General features: G+C 43.8%; 1 protein-coding gene across 9 annotated transcripts in view; it reads left to right on the top strand.

Moving 5' to 3' along the window:
* The window catches only part of stk33 (serine/threonine kinase 33), a 218,773-nt gene that overhangs the window by 181,337 nt on the left and 14,410 nt on the right, over positions 1–23,026 (top strand). For all 9 annotated transcript variants that reach the window (XM_068046331.1, XM_068046328.1, XM_068046326.1 and 6 more), the window contains one exon: positions 8,350–8,430. In XM_068046331.1, coding sequence (XP_067902432.1) covers positions 8,350–8,430 — 81 coding nt within the window. The remainder of the gene's footprint in view (positions 1–8,349; positions 8,431–23,026) is intronic.

Here is a 23,026-nt window from a genome sequence, read left to right as displayed (position 1 = left end):
GCTCGTTGAGGGACAGTTTGGAATTTTTGTGGGAGAGCATGGGTTGCACACTGGATGAGGGGCACACCAGTTGCATGGAGGCGGCGACACAGCGGGGAGCTAGTCATGGCCGCACCATGCTATTAGATGGGCATGGCTGAGAGGGGCACTTAGACATTGGCACGCAGGTACCATTGGGTGTGTAGGGGTGTTTGGGGAGAGTGATCTGTATGCATTCAGGCAGTGCAGGGGTTTGTGACCCACCTGGCATCATGGGGTCATAAGAGGAGGGGGTTGGTGTTCCAGAGACCATTGTGAATGTAACTGAGGCAAGTAAGGCAACAGCTGGTAATGGGGGCACAATTCTCAGATATTATGTCCAGTGGCGATCAGGAGCAATGCCCTCAGCAGCAGAGGCTGAGCTCCGGGCATGAAAAGTGCAGAAGAGAGGGTGGAGGGGCAGGAAGGCAACAGAGACCATACCCTCAGCATCGGGTGAACCGCCGAAGCTGGAACTACCTGGAAATGTCAAAGAACATATGCCATAAGAGACTGCTCCTGTCCAGTGATGGAGGTGAATCCCACTGCCTTTTATGCCTGAGAGGCATAAGCAGATGGTCACTGAGATTTGTATCCTTGTCACGGAAAACCTTGCACCTCACAGCACTGCTCATTGTGACCTACCAATAGCCATCAAAGTCACTGTGGCCTTGAACTTCTTCGCCTCTGGCTCCTTCCAAAGATCAGCTGTGGACCTTGGTGACCATCAAGACACCAACTCACTGGCCAATTAGATTCATCAACAGGAAGAACTTCTACTCCCTCAATGTACAGCTGATTTGCAACCACAATGAGAGCATCATGCATATGTGTGCTTGCTTTCCTGGCAGCTGTCAGGATTCCTCCATCCTCCAGCAGTCTAGGGTGTCACAGCTGTTCATTTCACACACCCCCCTCCAACATCATGCACGGATTCTAGGGGACAAGGGTTATCCCGGCTACTCAACAAGACGGAGCCACAGAGCTGCTACAACTGAAGCCATCTGCTCACAAGGACTATCATTGAGCTCGCCATCGGACTTTGAAGATGTGGTTCTGGTGCTTGGACTGGTTGGGTGGCTCCCTGCAGTACACTCCTGCAAGGGCCTCACACAGTGTAGTGGTCTGCTGCGCTCTCCATAACATGGTCCTCCAGAGAGGTGTGGACCTTGAAGAAGGTGATGCCCTGGAATGACAGCTCACCAGAGGAAGAGTAGGAGCAGGAGGTGGAAGATGCAGAACAGAGAGGTGCCCTGGCTGCCCAGGGAGGTGGCTGGGACTGGCGCTCGACTCGAGGATCTCATCAGGATGCTACCAAGATTATCACGTTTCAGCTGAGCCTATATAACCCAGGAGGGCGGCATGGTTTGGAACTCACTTTCAGCTGCCTGTGAGAACACTTCCATTGAAGTCCCAGCCTTGAATGGATTTATTCTTACTGCCAATGAATAATGCCGATCTGTCCAGAGGTCTGACTGTTCCCTTCAAAGACCTTTGCTTCCCTTCACCGCCTATTCCCTCTTTTCCAGTCTTGCCATTAAAGAATGGAAACTCACATGTCTGGCATCGTGTGTCAATAATAAGTGTCTTCCAAAAGTTACAGAACATTGCATGCATTCTGTACATGTCAGTGCATTCCTCCTGCATCCATACCGAGTGCTGCTGTATAATGTGGATAAATGTGAAGTTATCTACTTTGGCAAAAACAGAAAGGCAGATTATTATCTGAACAGCGATAGATTGGGAAAGGGGGAGGTGCAGCGAGACCTGGGTGTCCTTGTGCACCAGTCACTAAAAGTAAGCATTCAGGTGCAGCAGGCAGTTAAGAAGGCAAATGGTATATTGGTTGTTCATAGTGAGAGGATTCGAATACAGGAGCAAGGATGTATTGCTACAATTATACAAGGCCTTGGTGATACCACATCTGGAGTATTGTGTGCAGTTTTGGTCTCCTTATCTGAGGAAGGATGTTCTTGCTATGGAGGGAGTGCAGCAAAGGTTCAGCAGACGGAGTCCTGGGATGGCAGGACTGACGTGTGAAGAGAGATTGGGTCCATTAGGCTTGTATTCGCTAGAGTTTAGAAGAATGAGAGGGGATCTCATAGAAACCTACAGAATTCTAACAGGACTGGACAGACTAGATGCAGGAAGGATGTTCCCGATGGCGGGGGAGTCCAGGACGAGGGGTCACAGTCCAAAGATAAGGGGTAAACCATTTAGGACTGAGATGAAGAGAGATTTCTTCACCCAGAGAGTGGTGAACCTGTGGAATTCTCTACCACGGAAAGCAGTTGAGGCCAAATCATTAAATATATTCAAGAAAGATTTAGATATAGTTCTGAGGGCTAATGGGATCAAGGGATACGGGGAGAAAGCGGGAACAGGTTACTGAGTTTGGATGATCAGCCATGATCATATTGATTGGTGGTGCAGGCTCGAAGGGCCGAATGGCCTACTCTTGCTCCTATTTTTCTATGTTTCGAAATGGCTGTCCAGGAGGTTGGCCACTCTCTCAATGGAGGAGCTTATACATTCAAAACCCTGAGCCATGGTAGTGCACATGATCTGAGTGGACTCCTCCATTCTCACCGCATGACCCCGCACTGTCTCCGGAAACTCTGACACATGGATACACGTATCTGTCGCTGCTGGTCTAAGAGCATCCTTTCTTGTGACTTGCGAGGCCCTGCATCTGCACCCAGCTGAGCATGGCTGAGTCTGTTCTCAATCCTGTAAGGGGGACTGCCCATGCTGTCTCTGTCACCTTCTCCTCCATTTTGAACAATGCCAACACCTCACTCACCACACACTGACCTCACTCAGCACAACATGACATTTACTGCCATGAAGGCTCCCTCGCCAGTACTGTTTAAAGGGATCATGCAGTACTTTCAGGTTAATTGCTGGGCTAGTATTTCTGGCTACTTGACTTCTAGGCGTTTTTTTTTACTGTGCTCTATCACTCATGAAATTTCATGTTATCTGCACAAATGGAGTTTTTGCTGCTTCTGGACTGTTTCTGTTTGTTCACAAAAAGAGGGCTTCAGTAATGGGTGGTCTAGTAGGGCAGTGAGTTATGTTATCTGTTACAGAAACAACTGCAGCTGAGGCTCCTTTCAGGCTGCAGCAAGTGATATTAGCAGCCTTTCACAGTGCACTGTGCACAGATTTATTAGGGAGGTCTCTGACACTCTCTACACCAGGAGAAACAAGTGCATCCTCATTTGTATTGATAAGAGCAAAGCAGAATTCGGGAGCCCTAGGTTTTGCATTCATGGCAGGCTTTCCCATGATGCAAGGCTCCATTGACTGCACACATATTTCCTTGAGTGTTCCTTATAGCTAGCCTGGCACCTTTATCAATCGAAAGGGATTCTGCTGTCTCATCTTACAACTGATTCACAACCACAGGCAGTGCATCCTGCTATCCTGGTAGCAGTCATGACTTTTATACCATGCCAATCCTATGTGCTGCCCTTATTCCAACAAAGTCATCAAGTTACAGGCTGGCTATTGGGTGGCAAAGGTTATCCCCTGTGAACACAACTTATGACTCTAGTCAGAAACCCATGCACAGCTTCAGAGCACGTCTGCAATGTAAGCAATGCTGCCACAAGGACCATCATTGAGCAAGCAATCAGTGCGCTCAAGCAATTCTTCTGCTACCTGGATTGTTCTGCAGGAGCTTTGCAATACACTTTTGAGTAGATATTCAGATTTATGGTTATATGCAGCATGATCCACAACCGTTATGTGGGCCTGCCCTTACCACCACCTGGGAGCCAATACATAGAGAAGGAGGAGGACGAGGACAGCCTCAATCTATTCGTGCTCTTGGAGTATTTCGTTGAAGAGCGCTTTAACTGAGTTAGCCCTTTTATTCCCTATTCACCAACAGTCCCACATTCCTTACCCACTTGTCTTACAAACACATTGCCTTCCTTCACTCCACATTTATTGGTCTTGTCCTCACTTCACTACAAAGTCAAATACCAACACTAAATCCAGATCGAAAACAGATTTATAATACGAATCGTGTCCGTATTGAAGAAGATGACTAGTGACCCTTTTGCAAGCTCTTAGTATGAGTCTTGTGTGATTATTTTCCTATGTTGGTGCTTACCCAGAAGCTACAACTTGGGAAGTGGAAAGCTGCTGAGCTTCCATTGAGGATACTTCAGAAGGAGGGTGTGCTAGAGGAGCTCTGGGCATCTTGTTGTGGTCTACAGCAGTCTGGGCCAGCTGGTTGAGTGGCACCAGCAAGAGGACTAGCCAAGTATCTGGTGGAGGAACAGCTATACTGTCATTCTGAGAGGACACAAAGTATCTCCGTCATCGAACACAGGCCACTCTCCTAGCATGGCACCTCAGCATTCCTGGGGCTCTGTTGGAGAACAGAGTGATGGAGTGATTTAACATCCTGGAAGCCCTCGTCAATAGTGGCTGAAAAAGCCAGAATGGTAGCTGTCTGAGCATCCATGCCAGCAGTGTGAGCTGTCACAGTAGTCGTATGGGCTTTCAAGGCAGGGGTATGTGTTGCCATAGTATATGTCTGAGCTTACATAGCCGCAGAGTTGTCATAAGATGCTCCATCCTGGTGGGTTCTGTCAATGAAGCTGACCACATGATCCATGTTGGGCAGAATGATCTCCATGCAATGCCCAAAGCTTTGCGACAAGTTGGAGCAGGACTCCTGCGCAACATCATATGCAAGCTCTCTGGCATGTTGCCAGTACACCAGAAAAGTTCCTGGTGCATATCTGAATCGTCTTTGGTAGCATGGGCCATCAAAGTCTTTATCTGAATCCTCTGCAGCAGAACTAGTGCGCAACCTCACCCTTCAGCGTGCTGCCACCTGTGGTGTCCTATCACTCTGCTGTAGCTCCTGTGCACTTGTGCCTGGTAAGTCACCAATTCTTCCTCTAACCTAACCTATAAATTACCCATAGTACTGGTATCTGAGCTGATCCTTGTGAATATTCGATCAAGCAATAATGCATCTTCAAGAATATTGCGCTTCTTTTCCTTCACTGGCTGATGGGCATCTAGATTTTCATCAGCTGAAATGGAAGAAACTGACAGGGATTTACATATGGTGTGAGAGAGAGCAATGAGAGAGAAGTGGATATTGAAAACACCTGCAGCTTGTCATGCACAGTGTTTGGGAAGAGAGAGAGGTCAGAAAAGACAAAGAAGATTCGGTATAAAGAAACTGCATGGCATTTCCTCCAGTGTTGCCACTGGCCACGGTCTCCACTGTGCTTCTTCCCATGATATCCAGGACACAGTCTTGAAAGCGGGGGGGGGGGGGGGGTTGGAGAGGGTATGCAGATGCATTCGACCCCTACTTATTGTCTAGTGTTGTGTGCCACTTTCTCTTGCAAGAAAGAGTTAGTGGCAGTCTTGTGAGGTGTTTGAATAATTATGGCCTTCATGGTGGAAGAGCTGACATCTGTGGGTAAGTGGTTTGTAATGGTGCTGTGTGTGAGGATGAGGAGAAAAATGCTTGGTGAATTCTGATGCAGTGATTGCAGGGCAGTGTAAGGTAGTGGGGGAGGGCAATGTTGAGAGTGCTGTAATGAGGCTGTGAGCGGTGCTGCTGTAATAAGAGAATATTTTAGCAGGGTTCTTACTGTGACCACTAGTCAGATCATTGATTTTTTTTTCAGCACTGCAGCCATATTCTTGTGACAATACTCATGGCATTGACATCCTTAATGTTGTTTTCTCACTGTCTCCTCATCAGATGCTTGGTGAGTTTCCTGTCACTAGGGGAAAACAGGTTGTCCTTCCTCCTGTCCACTGCTTGCATCAAGGCCTCCAGTGCAGCATCGGAGAACCTTGGTGCTTGCTATTTCCCTTCTTCAGGCATTTTCTCCACCAGTCCAGGTTTTGCAGCCAGAACGAACCTCCTCTTAAGAGGTGCTGGCTGCCTTTAAGTGACATCCTGGCCTCCTGACATCAATACGCCTCCCTGAGAGGCTTGCAGTCAGTGAATAACACATGTAGCGCTGGCTCCATGCACAAATGACGATAATCAACAGGCAGCATGGATATTGGTAAAAAGGTTATGTTTGCCTACATTATAGTCTCTGTTTCAAAGTAATAATGTACTCTACATTGAGACATTCCTGAGAGACATGATGAAGTGCAATATAATTACAATTTTCTTTCTTGGATGGAGCTATGGGGTAGATTTTTATCTTTACCATTTGGCTGTTTAGCATTCCCTAGGGAGAGCGCAAGAGAGGAAAATCTGGTGAGGAGAATAACCTGCTGATAGCAAAACCCACTTTATTTTAAAATTCTTTTATGGGATGTGAGCGTTGCTGGCAAGGCCAGCATTTGTTTCCCATCCCTAATTGCCGTTGAGAAGGTGGTGATGAGCTGCCTTCTTAAGCCGCTGCAGTCCATCTGGTGTAGGTACACCCACAATGCTGTTAGAAAGGGAGTTCCAGGTTTTTGACTCAGTGATAGTGAAAGAACAGCGTTATATTTCCAAGTCAGGATGATGTGTGACTTGGAGGGGAATTTGCAAATGGTGGCATTCCCATGCATCTGCTGCCTTTGTCCTTCTAGGGTTCGGGAGGTGCTGTCGAATGAGACTTGGCGAGTTGCTGCAGTGCTTCTTGTAGATGGTACTGCTGCCACTGTGCTCAGGTAGTAGAGGGAGTGAATGTTGAAGGTGGTAGATGAGGTGCCAATCAAGCGGGCTGCTTTCTCCTAGATGGTGTCTAGTTTCTTGAGTGATGTTGGAGCTGCGCTCATCCGGGCAAGTGGAAATTATTCCATCACACTCCTGATGTATGCCTTGTAGATGGTGGGTAGCTTTGGGGAGTCTCACTGCAGAATTTCCAGCCTCTGACCTCCTCTTATTTATTTATTTTTTAATTTTTTATTTATTTAGAGATACAGCACTGAAACAGGCCCTTCGGCCCACCAAGTCTGTGCCGACCATCAGCCACCCATCTATACTAATCCTACACTAATTTCGTATTCCTACCACATCCCCACCTGTCCCTATATTTCCCTACCACCTACCTATTCTAGGGGAAATTTATAATGGCCAATTTACCTATCAACCTGCAAGTCTTTGGCATGTGGGAGGAAACCGGAGCACCCGGAGGAAACCCACGCAGACACAGGGAGAACTTGCAAACTCCACACAGGCAGTACCCAGAATTGAACCCGGGTCGCTGGAGCTGTGAGGCTGCGGTGCTAACCACTGCGCCACTGTGCCGCCCTCTTGAAGCCACAGTATTTATATGGCTGGTCCAGTTAAGTTTCTGGTGGATGGTAACCCTCAGGATGTTGGTGGGTAATTCAGCGATAGTAATGTCATTGAATGTCAAGGGGAGATGGTTAGTTTCTCTCTTGTTGGAGATGGGCATTGCCTGGCATTTGTGTGGCATGAATGTTACTTTCCACTTATCAGCCCAAGCCTGAATGTTGTCCTGGTCTTGCTGCATCTGGACATGGACCACTTCAGTATCTGAGGAGTTGTGAATGGTACTGAACACTGTGCAAATATCCCCACTTCTGAGCTAATTTTCCTCCTGTTGAAATGAATGGAAGGAAAATACAGTGAATTCTGTAAGGGCAATTTTCCTTCCTGTGCTGTGCCTAAGTGTTGCTTTTTGTCCAGATGGTACTGCTTGAGAATCTGTGAACAAAAACTTTGCTAAGTACAACAATCTGTTGTGTGAACTATCTCATAACAAATCTGATTGAGCAGATATGTGATCTAAATAGTTTTTCTTTCACTGAGTGTGTGGGACTGGGATTGTGAGTAAAAAAAAAGTAATTGTTACTGATGCTCTGAAATTAGTCAGATGAGGCTGATAGGTGCAGGTTATATTGCAGGAATGGGTTACACTGGTATTCCACACAAGTATAATGTAATTTATAGAACATGTCCTGATCAAATATTGCTAATGCAATAGCTAGTGAGTTTTAGCATGCTTGTTTGTTTTTCAGTTTTATGTCTATTTGCTTAGGACTGGTTTCATAACACAGAAGTCGGTAAATAATGTTGCAGTTGGATGATGTATGCAGGATGGGTGAAATTGATTTTGTTTTAGTGGAAAATTTGTTACAAAGAGGTGTGTGCAATTTTGTGTTTTTGAAGTTGGTTAACCCATTGTATTTGTTTTAACCCATTGCACCTTCTTTCACGGTTCTTTGTAATTCACTTTGACTTTAGTCTGTCACTCAATTTGGGACAAAATTTGTTTTAATGGCTAATCTAAACCTGACACTGAACCAGAAAACATCGGTATAAGAATAATTCAAATTGCTAATTAGTCCTTTTTTAAAAATTTAATTTTTCAGAGTATGAAGAAAAATACCATTGCAAGTTTTTCTGTTGATGGGTCACTTCCTATGAAGAAAACTAACAAGTTCAGCAGCAATGTGAGTGCCAACCAAAAAAAGAAAAAGTAAAATCAGATTTGAAATGAAAGGGTTAATTGAAAATAAATCAGATAGTTAGAATCAGGTTATTTAGTCCAGATGAAATTGATATTAAATTACAATGAATGTTCATTTACAATCCATATGGTCGTGTACATATATTTATAAAAATGTGTGTTTGCAAGTGAATTGGCTATTGAGTAAATAAATTAGCACTCCTATTGCAAATAGATAACCTTGCTACCTTCCAGGACTTTAGACTTAAAATTGTATATGTTTAACATGCATGACTTTGCTGCTTAAAGTGTGGTGCGATTTGTAAACTGGAATATACCATTTTGTTTTGCTTATGTAGTTAAAATTCTAGGAGTAAAAGGTAAAATATTGATTTTCTTTTTATTTGTCCAAGGTATGTTCAAGATTAAGAATGGTGCTAATATGATCTAACTTCATATTTATAAATTATTGTTATATTTTACTAGTTGTGTATAATGCTGTTCAGTTGTGCCAGCCATGTTATACTGGCCAAGCATACTGAGTATTTTGACTTCTTCCCAGATTCAAAACATCACCTTTAACAGTAGCAAATATGTGCACTGTATTCCTATGCATTTCAGAGGAAGGCAGAGCACTCAGTATAATCTGGGTGGCACATGTTGTACTTAATTTCTGAAACACATCTGTTGACCCAATAAACCAGACTTACAATGGGTAGGTAAGTTAAATATCAGCAATGCTAATCAGTGGGATGTGATATGAGAGGGGTTTATAAATGTCAGCCTTGGCTCAATGGTTACACTTTTATTTCTGAATCAGAAGGGGTTCAAACATCATTCTCGCGTCAGTGCAGTACTGAGACTGCTGCACTGCTGGAAGTGCTCGTTTAGATAAGGCATTAAACTGAGGGTGCATTTTCCCTCTTGTGGGTATAAGAGATCTTGTGGTATTATTCAACAAAGAGCATGGGAATTCTCCCAGTGTCCTAGACAACAAATCTTCCTCAATTAACACCATCAAAAACAGATTATCTGGTCATTACCTCATTACTGTTTGTGGGACCTTGCTGTGCACAAATTGGCTGCTGCATTTCCCTAATTTACAGCAGTTATTACACTTCAAAATCACTTAATTAGCTGCAAAGTACTTTGGAACATCCTTGGGTTGCAAAATGTTCTATATAAATATAAGTTCTTATTTATGTTATGGATAATGCCTTATGTAGGCAAAGGCTGTGGCATGCTTTTGATTATTGACCCGCTGCTACGTTTCTTCCAATGCTACTTTGAAACAAGGGAGTTCGAATGTGTTTCAATGAATTAGGAATAACTCCCCTAGAACTCCCTAGACTCTATTCAGTGTGTCCCATGCCATCAGGACTATGATTAGAAATGCAAAATATTGAAAATGATGAGCCCAAACCTGCAGCTTACCACTCTGGTGCAATATATCGATGCATCACCTTTTCTTTAGTTCTAAGATGCCAGGAAATTTTTTTTTAACCTAAACCGAAAATATTTAATGTTGCATTCTGCTTCCGCCACAAAAATGGAATGTAACCGAATAATGAGCACACATGCAAAATATGAGTAAAACAGGGCTAATAAAGAGTGACTAAGTGGAATAGACTTTTTTTTAAAATTGAGAGGGTAGTGACAAAATGTATGACTGGAGGTTGCCAGAATAGATAGTAATTAAAGAAATGACAGGAAATGAATACTATTCATTGTGAAGAAAGGCTTTCTGATTTTAAAGGTTGAGGGAAGAAAATGAAAGATGAGTATAAGGAAAAACTGGAGTCCTGGGAAATAACATGTGCAGTCCGCCATCGCTGTAAAGGAAAGCCTTGATCTCTGAGATGCTTGGAGATTGGGTTCTAGAATGTAGGTACCATGGGCTGCCGTAAGATAAAAGCATGTGGAAGCTCCCAGAGCAGAAAGCACTCGCTTGCATGATGGTGTGCTGCTGGTGGAGTTGTATAAATGTTCCCAAAGACAGTCTGGAATGACCCCTATGTTGTGGAAGTTAGGCATGCCAGTATCTAATATTATGCACCATAGTGCAGGCTCTCTGGCCTGGTCTCCCTCCACTGCTTTTTTTCTTTTAACTCATTCTTAGACTTCCTGAAGTCTGCTACTATCCTCCTCACTGTTAACTAAATTTCCAAGTTTTATGTCATCTGCAGCTTTGAAATTATGCCCCCTATACCTGTTCAAGTCATTAATGGAAATTAAAAAGAGTAGTGGTCCTAATATCAACCTAATATATGGGAATACCACTGTATACATGTTACCAGCGTGAAAAATAACTATTCGCCATTATTCTCTGATCTCTGTCTCTTAGCCAGTTCCGTATCCATGCTGCCACTGCCCTTTTAATAACTTGGGTATCCCATGGTTGTGCACCCAATTTCTACCTTGATTTAACTCTAACTCATACCATTTTTATTAAAGGTTTCTCCCTCTCAGACATTTCTCTGTGGAGGAGTCATACAAGCAGCCGCAAATCTGGCAGCTTTCCCAGACAATATGTAAGGTATTCCCTGAATAAGACCATCAGTGAGTTTGTTAGATTAATAAGAGCAATACTAAATCCATGTGTGAATATCACTCAAAAACCCAACAGTAGTTATTGCTTGGGAAAGATTTTTTGGGAACAGGTGGATTGTGCTCTCACAAAAAAGGCTATGAAAAATAGATTTTTGTAAGAACATATATCATCAACCCACTAGCTACTGTAAAGCTCGGTTCAACTTCAGCTTTTTCACAACAAGGCGTGGTGTCAACATGCATAATACTGCTGCTGTTTTGTCTTGCAGCTGAAAGTAAATCATGCAAAAAAGTAATTTGACTGAGTCTACAGTGGAACTTTGACAGGGGGCCATCTGGCAAACTTTCTAGCTGACATTATGGGTATGATGAATGAGATGGCATTGTGGCTGGCAGAGGAAGAGGATCCACAGACAAGAATGCATGGGCCTTTAACTGCTGAGACTGAAAGTGGGGTGGGGGAGATCAGAGGAGACCTTGCCCCACTAGGGTGCAAGCTAACAACTTATTAGTTCCCCTGTGTGTGGAAGCTCTGCTTTCCCAGGGAAGTCATCACAGAGCTATGTCACCTGCTGGAGCAGCAGGTGCAACCCCGCATCAGCTCATGTTTGTCCTTGCCTGTGGCACTGAAAGCGACTGGCCCTGTATTATTATGCTTTGGGGTTATTTGAACTGCAGCTGATAAGATTACCAACATTAGTCAATCTGCTATGCATGCCTGTCCCAAGCAGGTGATGATGCAGTCTTTGCCAGAACAAATTATTTCATCATTTTCCTTGTGGAAGGTAGGAAGCAGGGCTTCAGGTTTTGCCAGGAATGAAAACATCCCTCACCTGCAAAGCATCAACAACTGCACAAACATAGCCTTAGATGCTCAAATACAAGGCCCCGGAGTATAACAAAGAACAGCACAGGAACAGGCCATTCGATCTTGATGCCTGCCTAAACTAACACCTTCTGCACTTCCGGGGCCCATATCCCTCTATTCCCTTCCTATTCATGTATTTGTCAAGATGTCTCTTAAACGTCGCTATCGTATCTGCTTCCACCACCGCCCCTGGCAGCAAGTTCCAGGCACTCACCACCCTCTGTGTAAAAAAACTTGCCTCGCACATCCCCTCTAAACTTTGCCCCTCGCACCTTAAACCTATGTCACCCTGGGAAAAAGCTTCTGACTATCCACTCTGTCCATGCCGCTCATAACTTTGTAAACCTCTATCATGTCGCCCCTCCACCTCCGTCGTTCCAGTGAAAGCAATCTGAGTTTTTCCAACCTCTCCTCATAGCTAATGCCCTCCAGACCAGGCAACATCTTGGTAAAGCTCCTCTGTACCCTCTCCAAAGCCTCCACGTCCTTCTGGTAGTGTGGCGACCAGAATTGCACGCAATATTCTAAGTGTGGCCTAACTAAGGTTCTGTACAGCTGCAACATGACTTGCCGATTTTTATACTCTATGCCCCGACTGATGAAGGCAAGCATGCCATATGCCTTCTTGACTACCTTATCCACCTGCATTGTCACTTTCAGTGACCTGTGGACTTGTACGCCCAGATCTCTCTGCCTGTCAATACTCCTAAGGGTTCTGCCATTTACTGTATACCTCCCACCTGCATTAGACCTTCCAATATGCATTACCTCACATTTGTCCGTATTAAACTCCATCTGCCATTTCTCCGCCCAAGTCTCCAACCGATCTATATCCTGCTGTATCCTCTGACAATCCTCATCATTATCCGCAACTCCACCAACCTTTGTGTCGTCCGCAAACTTACTAATCAGACCAGCCACATTTTCCTCCAAATCATTTATATATACTACAAACAGCAAAGGTCCCAGCACTGATCCCTGTGGAACACCACTAGTCACATCCCTCTATTCAGAAAAACACCCATCCACTGATACGCTCTGTCTTCTATGACCGAGCCAGTTCTGTATCCATCTTGCCAGCTCACCTCTGATCCCGTGTGACTTCACCTTTTGTACCAGTCTGCCATGCGGGACCTTGTCAAAGGCTTTACTAAAGTCCATATAGATAACATCCACTGCCCTTCCTTCATCAATCATCTTCGTCACTTCCTCAAAAAACTCAATCAAATTAGTAAGACACGACCTCCCCTTCACAAAACCATGCTGCCTCTCGCTAATAAGTTCGTTTGTTTCCAAATGGGAGTAAATCCTGTCCCGAATCATCCTCTCTAATAGTTTCCCTACCACTGATGTAAGGCTCACCGGCCTATAATTTCCTGGATTATCCTTGCCACCCTTCTTAAACAAAGGAATAACATTGGTTATTCTCCAGTCCTCTGGGACCTCACCTGTAGCCGATAAGGATGCAAAGATTTCTGTCAAGGCCCCAGCAATTTCCTCCCTTGCCTCCCTCAGTATTCCAGGGTAGATCCCATCAGGCCCTGGGGACTTATCTACCTTAATGCTTTGCAAGATACCCAACACCACCTCCTTTTTGATAATGAGATGACTGAGACTATCTGCACTCCCTTCCCTAGGCTCATCATCCACCAAGTCCTTCTCTTTGGTGAATACTGATGCAAAGTACTCATTTAGCACCTCGCCCATTTCCTCTGGCTCCACACATAGATTTCCATCTCTGTCCTTGAGTGGGCCAACCCTTTCCCTGGTTACCCTCTTGCTCTTTATATACGTATAAAAAGCCTTGGGATTTTCCTTAATCCTGTTTGCCAATGACTTTTCATGACCCCTTTTAGCCCTCCTAACTCCTTGCTTAAATTCCTTCCTACTGTCTTTATATTCCTCAAGTGCTTCGTCTGTTCCTAGCCTTCCAGCCCTTACAAATGCTTCCTTTTTCTTTTTGACTAGGTTCACATTATCCCACGTTATCCAAGCTTCCCGAAACTTGCCAAACTTGTCTTTCTTCCTCACGGGAACATGCTGGTCCTGGATTCTAATCTGCTGACGTTTGAAAGACTCCCACATGTCTGATGTTGATTTACCCTCAAACAGCCGCCCCCAATCTAAATTCTTCAGCTCCTGCCTAATATTGTTATAATTAGCCTTCCCCCAATTTAGCACCTTCACCCGAGTACTACTCTTATCCTTATCCACAAGTACCTTAAAACTTATGGAATTATGGTCACTGCTCCCGAAATGCTCCCCCCCAATACCAGGTCCAGAATGGCCCCATCCCTCGTTGGACTATCTACATACTGTTTCAAGAAGCCCTCCTGGATGCTCCTGACAAATTCTGCCCCATCCAAGCCCCTAGCACTAAGTGAGTCCCAGTCAATACAGGGCAAATTAAAATCACCCACCACCACAACCCTGTTACCTTTACATCTTTCCAAAATCTGTCTACATATCTGCTCCTCTACCTCTCGCTGGCTGTTGGGAGGCCTGTAGTAAACCCCCAACATCGTGACTGCACCCTTCCTATTCCTGAGCTCCACCCATATTGCCTTGCTGCATGACCCCTCTGAGGTGTCTTCCCGCAGTACAGCTGTGATATTCTCCTTAACCAGTAATGCAACTCCCCCACCCCTTTTATATCCCCCTCTATCCCGCCTGAAGCTTCTAAAGCCTGGAACATTTAGCTGCCAATCCTGCCCTTCCCTCAACCAAGTCTCTGTAAGAGCAACAACATCATAGTTCCAACTACTAATCCAATCTCTAAGTTCATCTGCCTTACCTGTTACACCTCTCGCATTGAAACAAATGCACTTCAGACCACCAGTCCCGCTGTGCTCAGCAACATCTCCCTGCCTGCTCTTCCTCTTAGTCCTTATACATGAACAGGAAGGACTTGCACTCACTAAATGTGTAGCTAGTGTGCTACAATGTGCAGCACATCATGTAGGTGAATATTTAGATAAATATTTAAAAAGCACAATTTAAAAAGTTGTGAGTACTCAAAATGGAAAAGTTATCAGGCCCAGATGGTATTTATCCCAGAATACTATAGGAGGTTGGGGATGAGATAGCAGAGAATTAACCATAGTCATCTTTTTAAAATCTTTCGAAGCTGGAATTGTGCCAAAGGATTGGAGGTGTCAAATTTTTAAAACCCTGTCCATAAATGTGAAGTAACAAGACAGGAAATTATTGTTCAATTATTATTAACTTAGTCATGGGTAAACTGATAGAGTCCATAATAAAAGATGATTCTTTGGGACAGCAATGCCCATTACTCTTTTATTTACTGATCAAAACTGCAATGAGCTACATCTGGATTCCCTGTTAGCCAGGTCTGGCTAGTAATAACATATTGGACAACCCTGCTTTAATGGCAAAGCTCTTACCTAGAACAAGCTAAGGCAGTTGTACTGTGGCATTGTGTCTGCCCAAGGTGTGCAGATGGTCTGGAGCCTGCTGACCTCCTGGGCATGTCTTCTTTGTATTTGAAGGACTGTATAAACAATCTTACTTCAAGAAGTTCTTTTAAAAAATTATCCCTAAGTGTCTTGGAAGGATTTGTTTTGATAAGTTTCATAAATATGGAAAAAATGTCAAACCAAAACTACACTGCTTTTAAAAGGATATTGTAAGCATTTCAGCAATAAAAGTGGCATTTTAAGAGCTCCTTTACCTATGGAGCTTCCCTTCCTTTCTTTCTAAATGGAAACACAGGAAAAAAGAGAGCAACCCAGCATGAATCCTGACAAATTTAGTTAGGCGTTTATTGAAATATTTTTACATCATATCTGAAGCTAGAAAACAAAATAGGTGCAAGCATTTCAGCATATTAAATGCAGAAGGGTACTAAATTGGAGCCCAGAAAGAAATTGGCATAGTGTTGTCGCTGCACTAGTTGCACACCTGTCCTGACACACAGGACCACTGAAATCAACCTTATTTTTTTGAGGAAAAGGGAGTTAGTATTAAAAAATTAATTTAAGTTTAACTTAAGACCAAACAAAAATGGCTCAATGGCCTGCTTAAGGTTTTATACTACACAACAGTATGGGATCACATGGCATTGTACATCTGAAATTATCATTACATTTCATGCCCATCAGCACAATGTTTCCCCATTCAAGGATGTACTTTCAATGGAGAATGAAGATCCTGCCAAGTAGATAGTGCTGCATGTTGCAGAAACACATTATTTCTTCAACATCACTTTTTTTTAAAAATCTTGTGTAATTTTTATGCAAGTAAGAAAGGTTTATGTTTTCATTTCTGGAACCGAGTTTATAACCACCAAGCTGTTCTAAATCTTTTGTTAAATTAGGTGCAGAGAGATTTCCCTTTACTCCCTTTACAACCCCCACCCTCTCACCCCCAACCACAGAAGGCAATCTCCATAACTTGCCAGAGTGATATTCTATTTATCACACCAGCTATCCCTAAGGCCTCTGGTACTGCTGATTTAGTACCACATTATGGATAATTTTGTGTCTGGACAGTCATCAACTAGGAACAGTTATTTACCAGGAGTATGGCTTTTTCACAACCATGAATGCTATATGGTTTTAATTGTTGTTTGCGGTTTCACAACTGCAAACATTTGGGGAAGTATGCAGATTGGTTTGGTAAACTAAAAGTCACTGCTGAATAACTGGATCAGCTAAATTAGATGACTGAAACTAGATTTGGACATAGCCAGTCCCTATAGTATTGACTTGATTGTTAGTGCAGTACCACATTATTCCTGCAAGTGATATTTGTTTTGAAATATGTTCTGTAAAAATGAAAGTCATATTACAAGGGTTACTTAGATTCATATATTCATCAAAATATGATAGAAAATTAGGTCCCATTGTACTTCATATTCTTAAAATATTTTGATATATCTTTTCATTTTAATCATAGCTAGGTCTGTGAAGGAATCCAGCTATAATAGTTATTTTTCTATGAATTAGGGATTAAAAATTAAAAGCAGAACTTCATCTGCCTGGAAGGGTAGAAGGAGCCCATACCAGAACATGTTCAAGGACATTAACATCCAGTGGCATGTTAACTTTACCTCCTCACACAAAAGCATTTTTTGAAAAACAGGAACTCGCTTCTGAAAAGCATGAACATATTTACTTCAGTAAAGTACTGACAATACAAGTCTTATAAATAATCATTGTAACTTACCACAACCTAACAATGGATGACATTATTTTCTACGTATACAGTTAACTTACTTGTCAACTGAATCCGGAAACTGAGTTATAATCTTAAAACACTAGTGCAACCTTCATTATCCTACAAGCTTTAGAAGTGCTGACCAACATCTGTGCTCACAGCTTCCTGCTAACTCAGCCTTTCCTTAGAAATTGACAATTATACAGCCTTATTTGAGAACCTATTTGTAAGAGAGGTGTAACACCCCCATACGTAAAAAAAAACTAGTTATGCAGCTTAAAAACAGTATAAATATTGGAACCACACAGTGGATCTTTAGAATTGTTGGATTCATTCCAGCCTTTCTCATGGTAAAGGGACGAATTTACTTGGTGCAGCAACGATTATTCTCCCATTAATCGGGATAGAGGTATCTCGCTACACTCTGTAGCTTTCTACTCAGGGATTTAAGGTAAATGCTGCTTTAAATTTTGATGGATATCTTAAATATTTTACAGTAACATTATTTAGACTTAAAGCTTGGATTCTGTACTAGGAATAAGATTATACTTTTCCTAGATCTATTAATGTTGCGATTGTTTCACCCATCAAAGTATGAATTGGATGTTAGGTTCTTTAATAAACATTTATATAATTTAGAAAATATATTGTCTCATAGTCTTCTGTATCTCAACTGGAGAATACATCTTTGTACACTGTTTGTGGGGAGGTACATTATTGAGGAGAGATGCCTGGACCCTTCTAATATCCAGGTTGTTATAATCTGGCAAAAAACTTGTTTAAAAAGCTATCTGGAGGATGGTAATATCCTCAGCTGGTTCCTTTCCTTTGGGGAGAGTTAGATTCGTTCTTCAGACTCATTCAAGTGTCTGTGAGATCTCTCTCTCACAACATTAAGTGAGAGTGATCATCAAGGCAGTATGCCTGATCTGGAATGGTCCCAAAATGGGGCTAGGATTATAATCCACTTCAGGCCTAGCTATTGGAATATTTAAATTGAAAGCCATAGTAGCTGTTCCTGATAATTTTCCTATGCTTTGGTCTCACGTGAGATTCTGGGAGGCACAGTGGCGCAGTGGTTAGCACCGCAGCCTCACAGGTCCAGCGACCCGGGTTCAATTGTGGGTACTGCCTGTGTGGAGTTTGCAAGTTCTCCCTGTGTCTGCGTGGGTTTCCTCCGGGTGCTCCGGTTTCCTCCCACATGCCAAAGACTTGCAGGTTGATAGGTAAATTGGCCATTATAAATTGCCCCCAGTATAGGCAGGTGGTAGGGAATTATAGGGACAGGTGGGGATGTGGTAGGAATATGGAATTAGTGTAGGGTTAGTATAAATGGGTGGTTGATGGTCGGCACAAACTCGGTGGGCCGAAGGGCCTGTTTCAGTGCTGTATCTCTAAGCTAAACTAAACGAATCCTCTCTGATTTTGGGATTGGAATATGAAAAAGATCAGCCTTACCCCTATTTATGTTGTTATCCATAAATAGTCCTCCTTCCGGTTCAGATTGGTGGGTCAGGTGTCTCAAGCTTGTGAAATATTAATATTTTTAAGGTTGCTGCTGAGAGAGAATAAAGCTATTTATGATCGCAATCAACTGTTAGAAGGCTCAAAACCCATATAGATGTCACCTACAAGATATAATTGATTAAACAATTATTTACGTGCCTGTTGAGGAAAAGTCTGTGGCTACTTTAAAGAAACATATTGCCTATTGATCTTTTGATCTGGTGTGTACTAAGTAAAGTTTTTCACTATATCTTGAGTTCATTCAGTTTCAACTGTGCTCTGATACGACTTCCACAGAACTGAGTAGAGAGGACTGTACTTGCATATAATGCCTATCAAAATTTGAGATCAATTTAAATAACTCATTATTCTAATTTTAGAAGGTAGTTCATATCAAGGAAAGTTAAGTGCCATTTTGCTATTTTGAACTGCTGATTTACCTTGTACTGTTTATAAGCTTGGCCTTACTGTCTGGTCCATCTATCAGAGAGATCAGGACTCTATAGATATACAATTTCTGGTGTATACTCCAGCATTTCAAGAGTGGAACCCTTAGGCATGTTATTCCCAGGGATTTAATGCATCAGGTTAAGTTGCAGTTCATAGGCATCTACGTCTTGTAATGGACCTAAATAAAGTGAGAGCACAGCCCTGTTTCACACCACTCAGAATTGGAAAGGGGTCTGATGAGGCGCCGCTATGCTGAATTGTGCCTTTCATATTGTCATGGAATGAGGTGATGATACTTAGTAGCTTTGGTGGGCAGCCAATCTTTTCTAGTAGTCTGAAGAGACCACTTCTGCTGACGAGGTCAAAGGCTTTGGTGAGATCAATGAAAGCATCGTAGAGGGGCATCTGTTGTTCACGGCATTTCTCCTGTACCTGGCGAAGGGAGAGCAGCATGTCAATGGTGGATCTCTCTGCTCGAAAGCCACACTGTGCCTCAGGATAGACACGCTCAGCCAGCTTCTGGAGCCTGTTTAAAGCAACACGAGTGAAGACTTTCCCCACTATGCTGAGCAGGGAGATTCCACGGTAGTTGTTGCAGTCACCGCGATCACCCTTGTTCTTCTAGAGGGTGATGATATTGGCATCGCGCATGTCCTGTGGTACTGCTCCCTCATCCCAGGCAAAGCAGTTCGTGCAGCGCTGAAAGTATAGCAGGCTTGGCACTCTTGATGATTTCAGGGGTAATGCCGTCCTTCCCAGGGGCTTTTCCGCTAGCTAGAGAATCAATGGCATCACTGAGTTCCGATTTTGTTGGCTGTATGTCCAGCTCATCCATGACTGGCAGAGACAGGGTTGCATTGAGGGCAGTCTCAGTCTCGCACCTACACTGTTTGGGATCTTCTTCTCTCTGCTGCTCTCACATGCATTCAAGTCCTCAGAAGAAGGAATTTTCCTCCACACAAGATCACGTGGCAGGTTGTTCAACCTTGCCCATCTAAAAGCGAAGACCAAAGTACGGAAAGTCCTCATCAGGGAACTCCTCTTTGCTGACGATGCTGCATTAACATCTCACACTGAAGAGTGTCTGCAGAGACTCATCGACAGGTTTGCGGCTGCCTGCAATGAATTTGGCCTAACCATCAGCCTCAAGAAAACGAACATCATGGGACAGGACCTCAGAAATGCCCCATCTATCAATATCGGCGACCACACTCTGGAAGTGGTTCAAGAGTTCACCTACCTAGGCTCAACTATCACCAGTAACCTGTCTCTTGATGCAGAATTAAACAAGCGCGTGGGAAAGGCTTCCTCTGCTATGTCCAGACTGGCCAAGAGAGTGTGGGAAAATGGCGCACTGACACAGAACACAAAAGTCCAAGTGTATCAAGCCTGTGTCCTCAGTACCTTGCTCTACGGCAGCGAGGCCTGGACAACGTACGTCAGCCAAGAGCGACGTCTCAATTCATTCCATCTTCGCTGCCTCCGGAGAATCCCTGGCATCAGGTGGCAGGACCGTATCTCCAACACAGAAGTCCTCGAGGCGGCCAACATCCCCAGCATATACATCCTACTAAGCCAGCGGCGCCTGAGAAGGCTTGGCCATGTGAGCCGCATGGAAGATGGCAGGATCCCCAAGGACACATTGTACAGCGAGCTCGTCACTGGTACCAGACCCACTGGCCGTCCATGGCTCCGCTTTAAAGACATCTGCAAATGCGACATGAAGTCCTGTGACATTGATCACAAGTCGTGGGAGTCAGTTGCCAGCGATCGCCAGAGCTGGCGGGCAACCATAAAGGCGGGGCTAAAGCGTGGCGAGTTGAAGAGACTTCGCAGTTGGCAGGAAAAAAGACAGAAGCGCAAGGAGAGAGCCAACTGTGTAACAGCCCCGACAACCAATTTTATCTGCAGCACCTGTGGAAGAGTCTGTCACTCTAGAATTGGCCTTTATAGCCACTGCAGGCGCTGCTGCACAAACCACTGACCACCTCCAGGCGCTTACCCAATGTCTCTTGAGACAAGGAGGCCAAAGAGAAAAAAAATAGTGTGTATGGGCCAGAATTGTAACAACAGGCCCTATGAAAACTTGTAAGATTGCAGTTTCTAAAATTGAATAGTGATGCACACTGTTTTTTTTTCAATTAACACATGCACATTATCACAACTAGAAAAACAAATTGGCAGACCTCCAGTGGCATTGCTCAAAAATTGGAATATATGCTGTATCTCTTACCTAGCTGTTATCTTGGTGTTACTGCTTCTCCCTCCTTGTGCTTCTCTTGCTGGCTTTCTCTCACCTTTAGGGTGGGAAACAGTCAAAACGTGTTGTGGCGTGGCAGGGAATGGAGCTGGAAAGGGGCATGGTCTGCATTCTGTGGTGGTGGATGTGGGGCACTGACCGTGCAGGGAAGGGAACCACAGATGGCTGAGGGAAAAGTATTCAACTGGCAGCTGCAGGGTATTATCACAGGAAGGATCCAGTCAGGGTTTTTAGTTTAGTTTAGAGATACAGCACTGAAACAGGCCCTTCGGCCCACCGAGTCTGTGCCGACCATCAACCACCCATTTATACTAATTCTACACTAATTCCATATTCCTACCACATCCCCACCTGTCCCTATATTTCCCTACCACCTACCTATACTAGGGGCAATTTATAATGGCCAATTAACCTATCAACCTGCAAGTCTTTGGCATGTGGGAGGAAACCGGAGCACCCAGAGGAAACCCACACAGACACAGGGAGAACTTGCAAACTCCACACAGGCAGTACCCAGGGTTATGGGGAGATAAATCTGGGTGGAGGGATTGATCCAGCCATAGGCCTGGGATTGCTTTTAGTGGTGGGTGGGCAAGGGGGTGCAGAGAATGCGAGTGACATCTGGTTCACAGGTACTCGGAGGATCCAGCTCGGACCACAGATAGGATTGGGATTTTGTGTTGGGGGGAAAACTCTGAGGAAGATTACAAGGTGACAACAGAAAAGCAACTCAAAGTGAGTGGCTTCCAGGACTGTATCTGCTCCGACGTAGAACCAGAACCCATTGCTTCCCCTTCCTACCACCTCTCCACCCTTTGTTCATCTGTATCCTTCCCTGCTTCCCATTTCCTAGTGTAAAGCCATGCTGTAGTCTCCTTTACTAAATCTAACCTTCTATTGAATTTTAAAGATATTTTTCAAAGTCATGGGCTGGGTCAACTGAGTTTCGACTTAATCTGGTCATTGATAGCCTTCCTTCAACAGTTCAAGTGTACATTAGTGCTGCTTTTCCTTTTCCTCATCCTCGAATCTGCACCATGGATGCTTACAGCCCTTGTTGTGTTCCTTTTGTTCCTTAAATCTGTGCTGTTTCTTTACAGTAGGTAGGACGAAGAAAGATGTTCTGCTTAGACAGTATTAGGAGCTAGGCACCAAATTGAGGAGCAGAACCTCAAGAGTAATAATCTCTGGATTATTACCTGAGCCACTAGCCAATTGGCAGAGAACACATAAGATTAGTGAAATTAATACTGGTGTGGGAGAAGTGGGTTTTGGTTTGTGGTGCACTGGCACCAGCACTGGGGAAAGTGGGGGCTGTACCGTTGGGATGGTCTGCACCTGAACTGTGCTGGGACCAGTGTTCTAGCAAACTGTATAACTAGGGAAGTAGAGAGGACTTTAAACTAAACAAGGGGCTGAGGGATCAACCTTGAGTAGATGTAGCAAATCAAGGGGTAGAGTCAAGGCAGGAGAGCAGAATAGTAATGTGGAAATGAAGGTCAGAGAATGGCAGGAAGGGACAGAGAGAAAAACCTAAGAACACATCAACAGTCGAGACTAGATGTTACAAAGATAACAAAAAGACAAAACTAAAGGCTCTCTATCTGAATGCACATAGCATTCATAACAAAGTAGACCATCTGATAGCGCACATTGAAGTAAATAAATATGTTCTGATAGCTATTACAGAGACGTGGCAAGGTTTGGGTCCTGAATAATGAGGGGTATGTGACATTCAAGAAGAATAGGAAGCTAGGTAAAGGTGGCGGGGTGTAACTGTTAATCAAG

The sequence above is a fragment of the Heterodontus francisci genome, chromosome 14, assembly GCF_036365525.1.
Source record: "Heterodontus francisci isolate sHetFra1 chromosome 14, sHetFra1.hap1, whole genome shotgun sequence".
Taxonomy (NCBI): domain Eukaryota; kingdom Metazoa; phylum Chordata; class Chondrichthyes; order Heterodontiformes; family Heterodontidae; genus Heterodontus; species Heterodontus francisci.
This window is presented reverse-complemented; position numbering and strand designations above follow the sequence as displayed.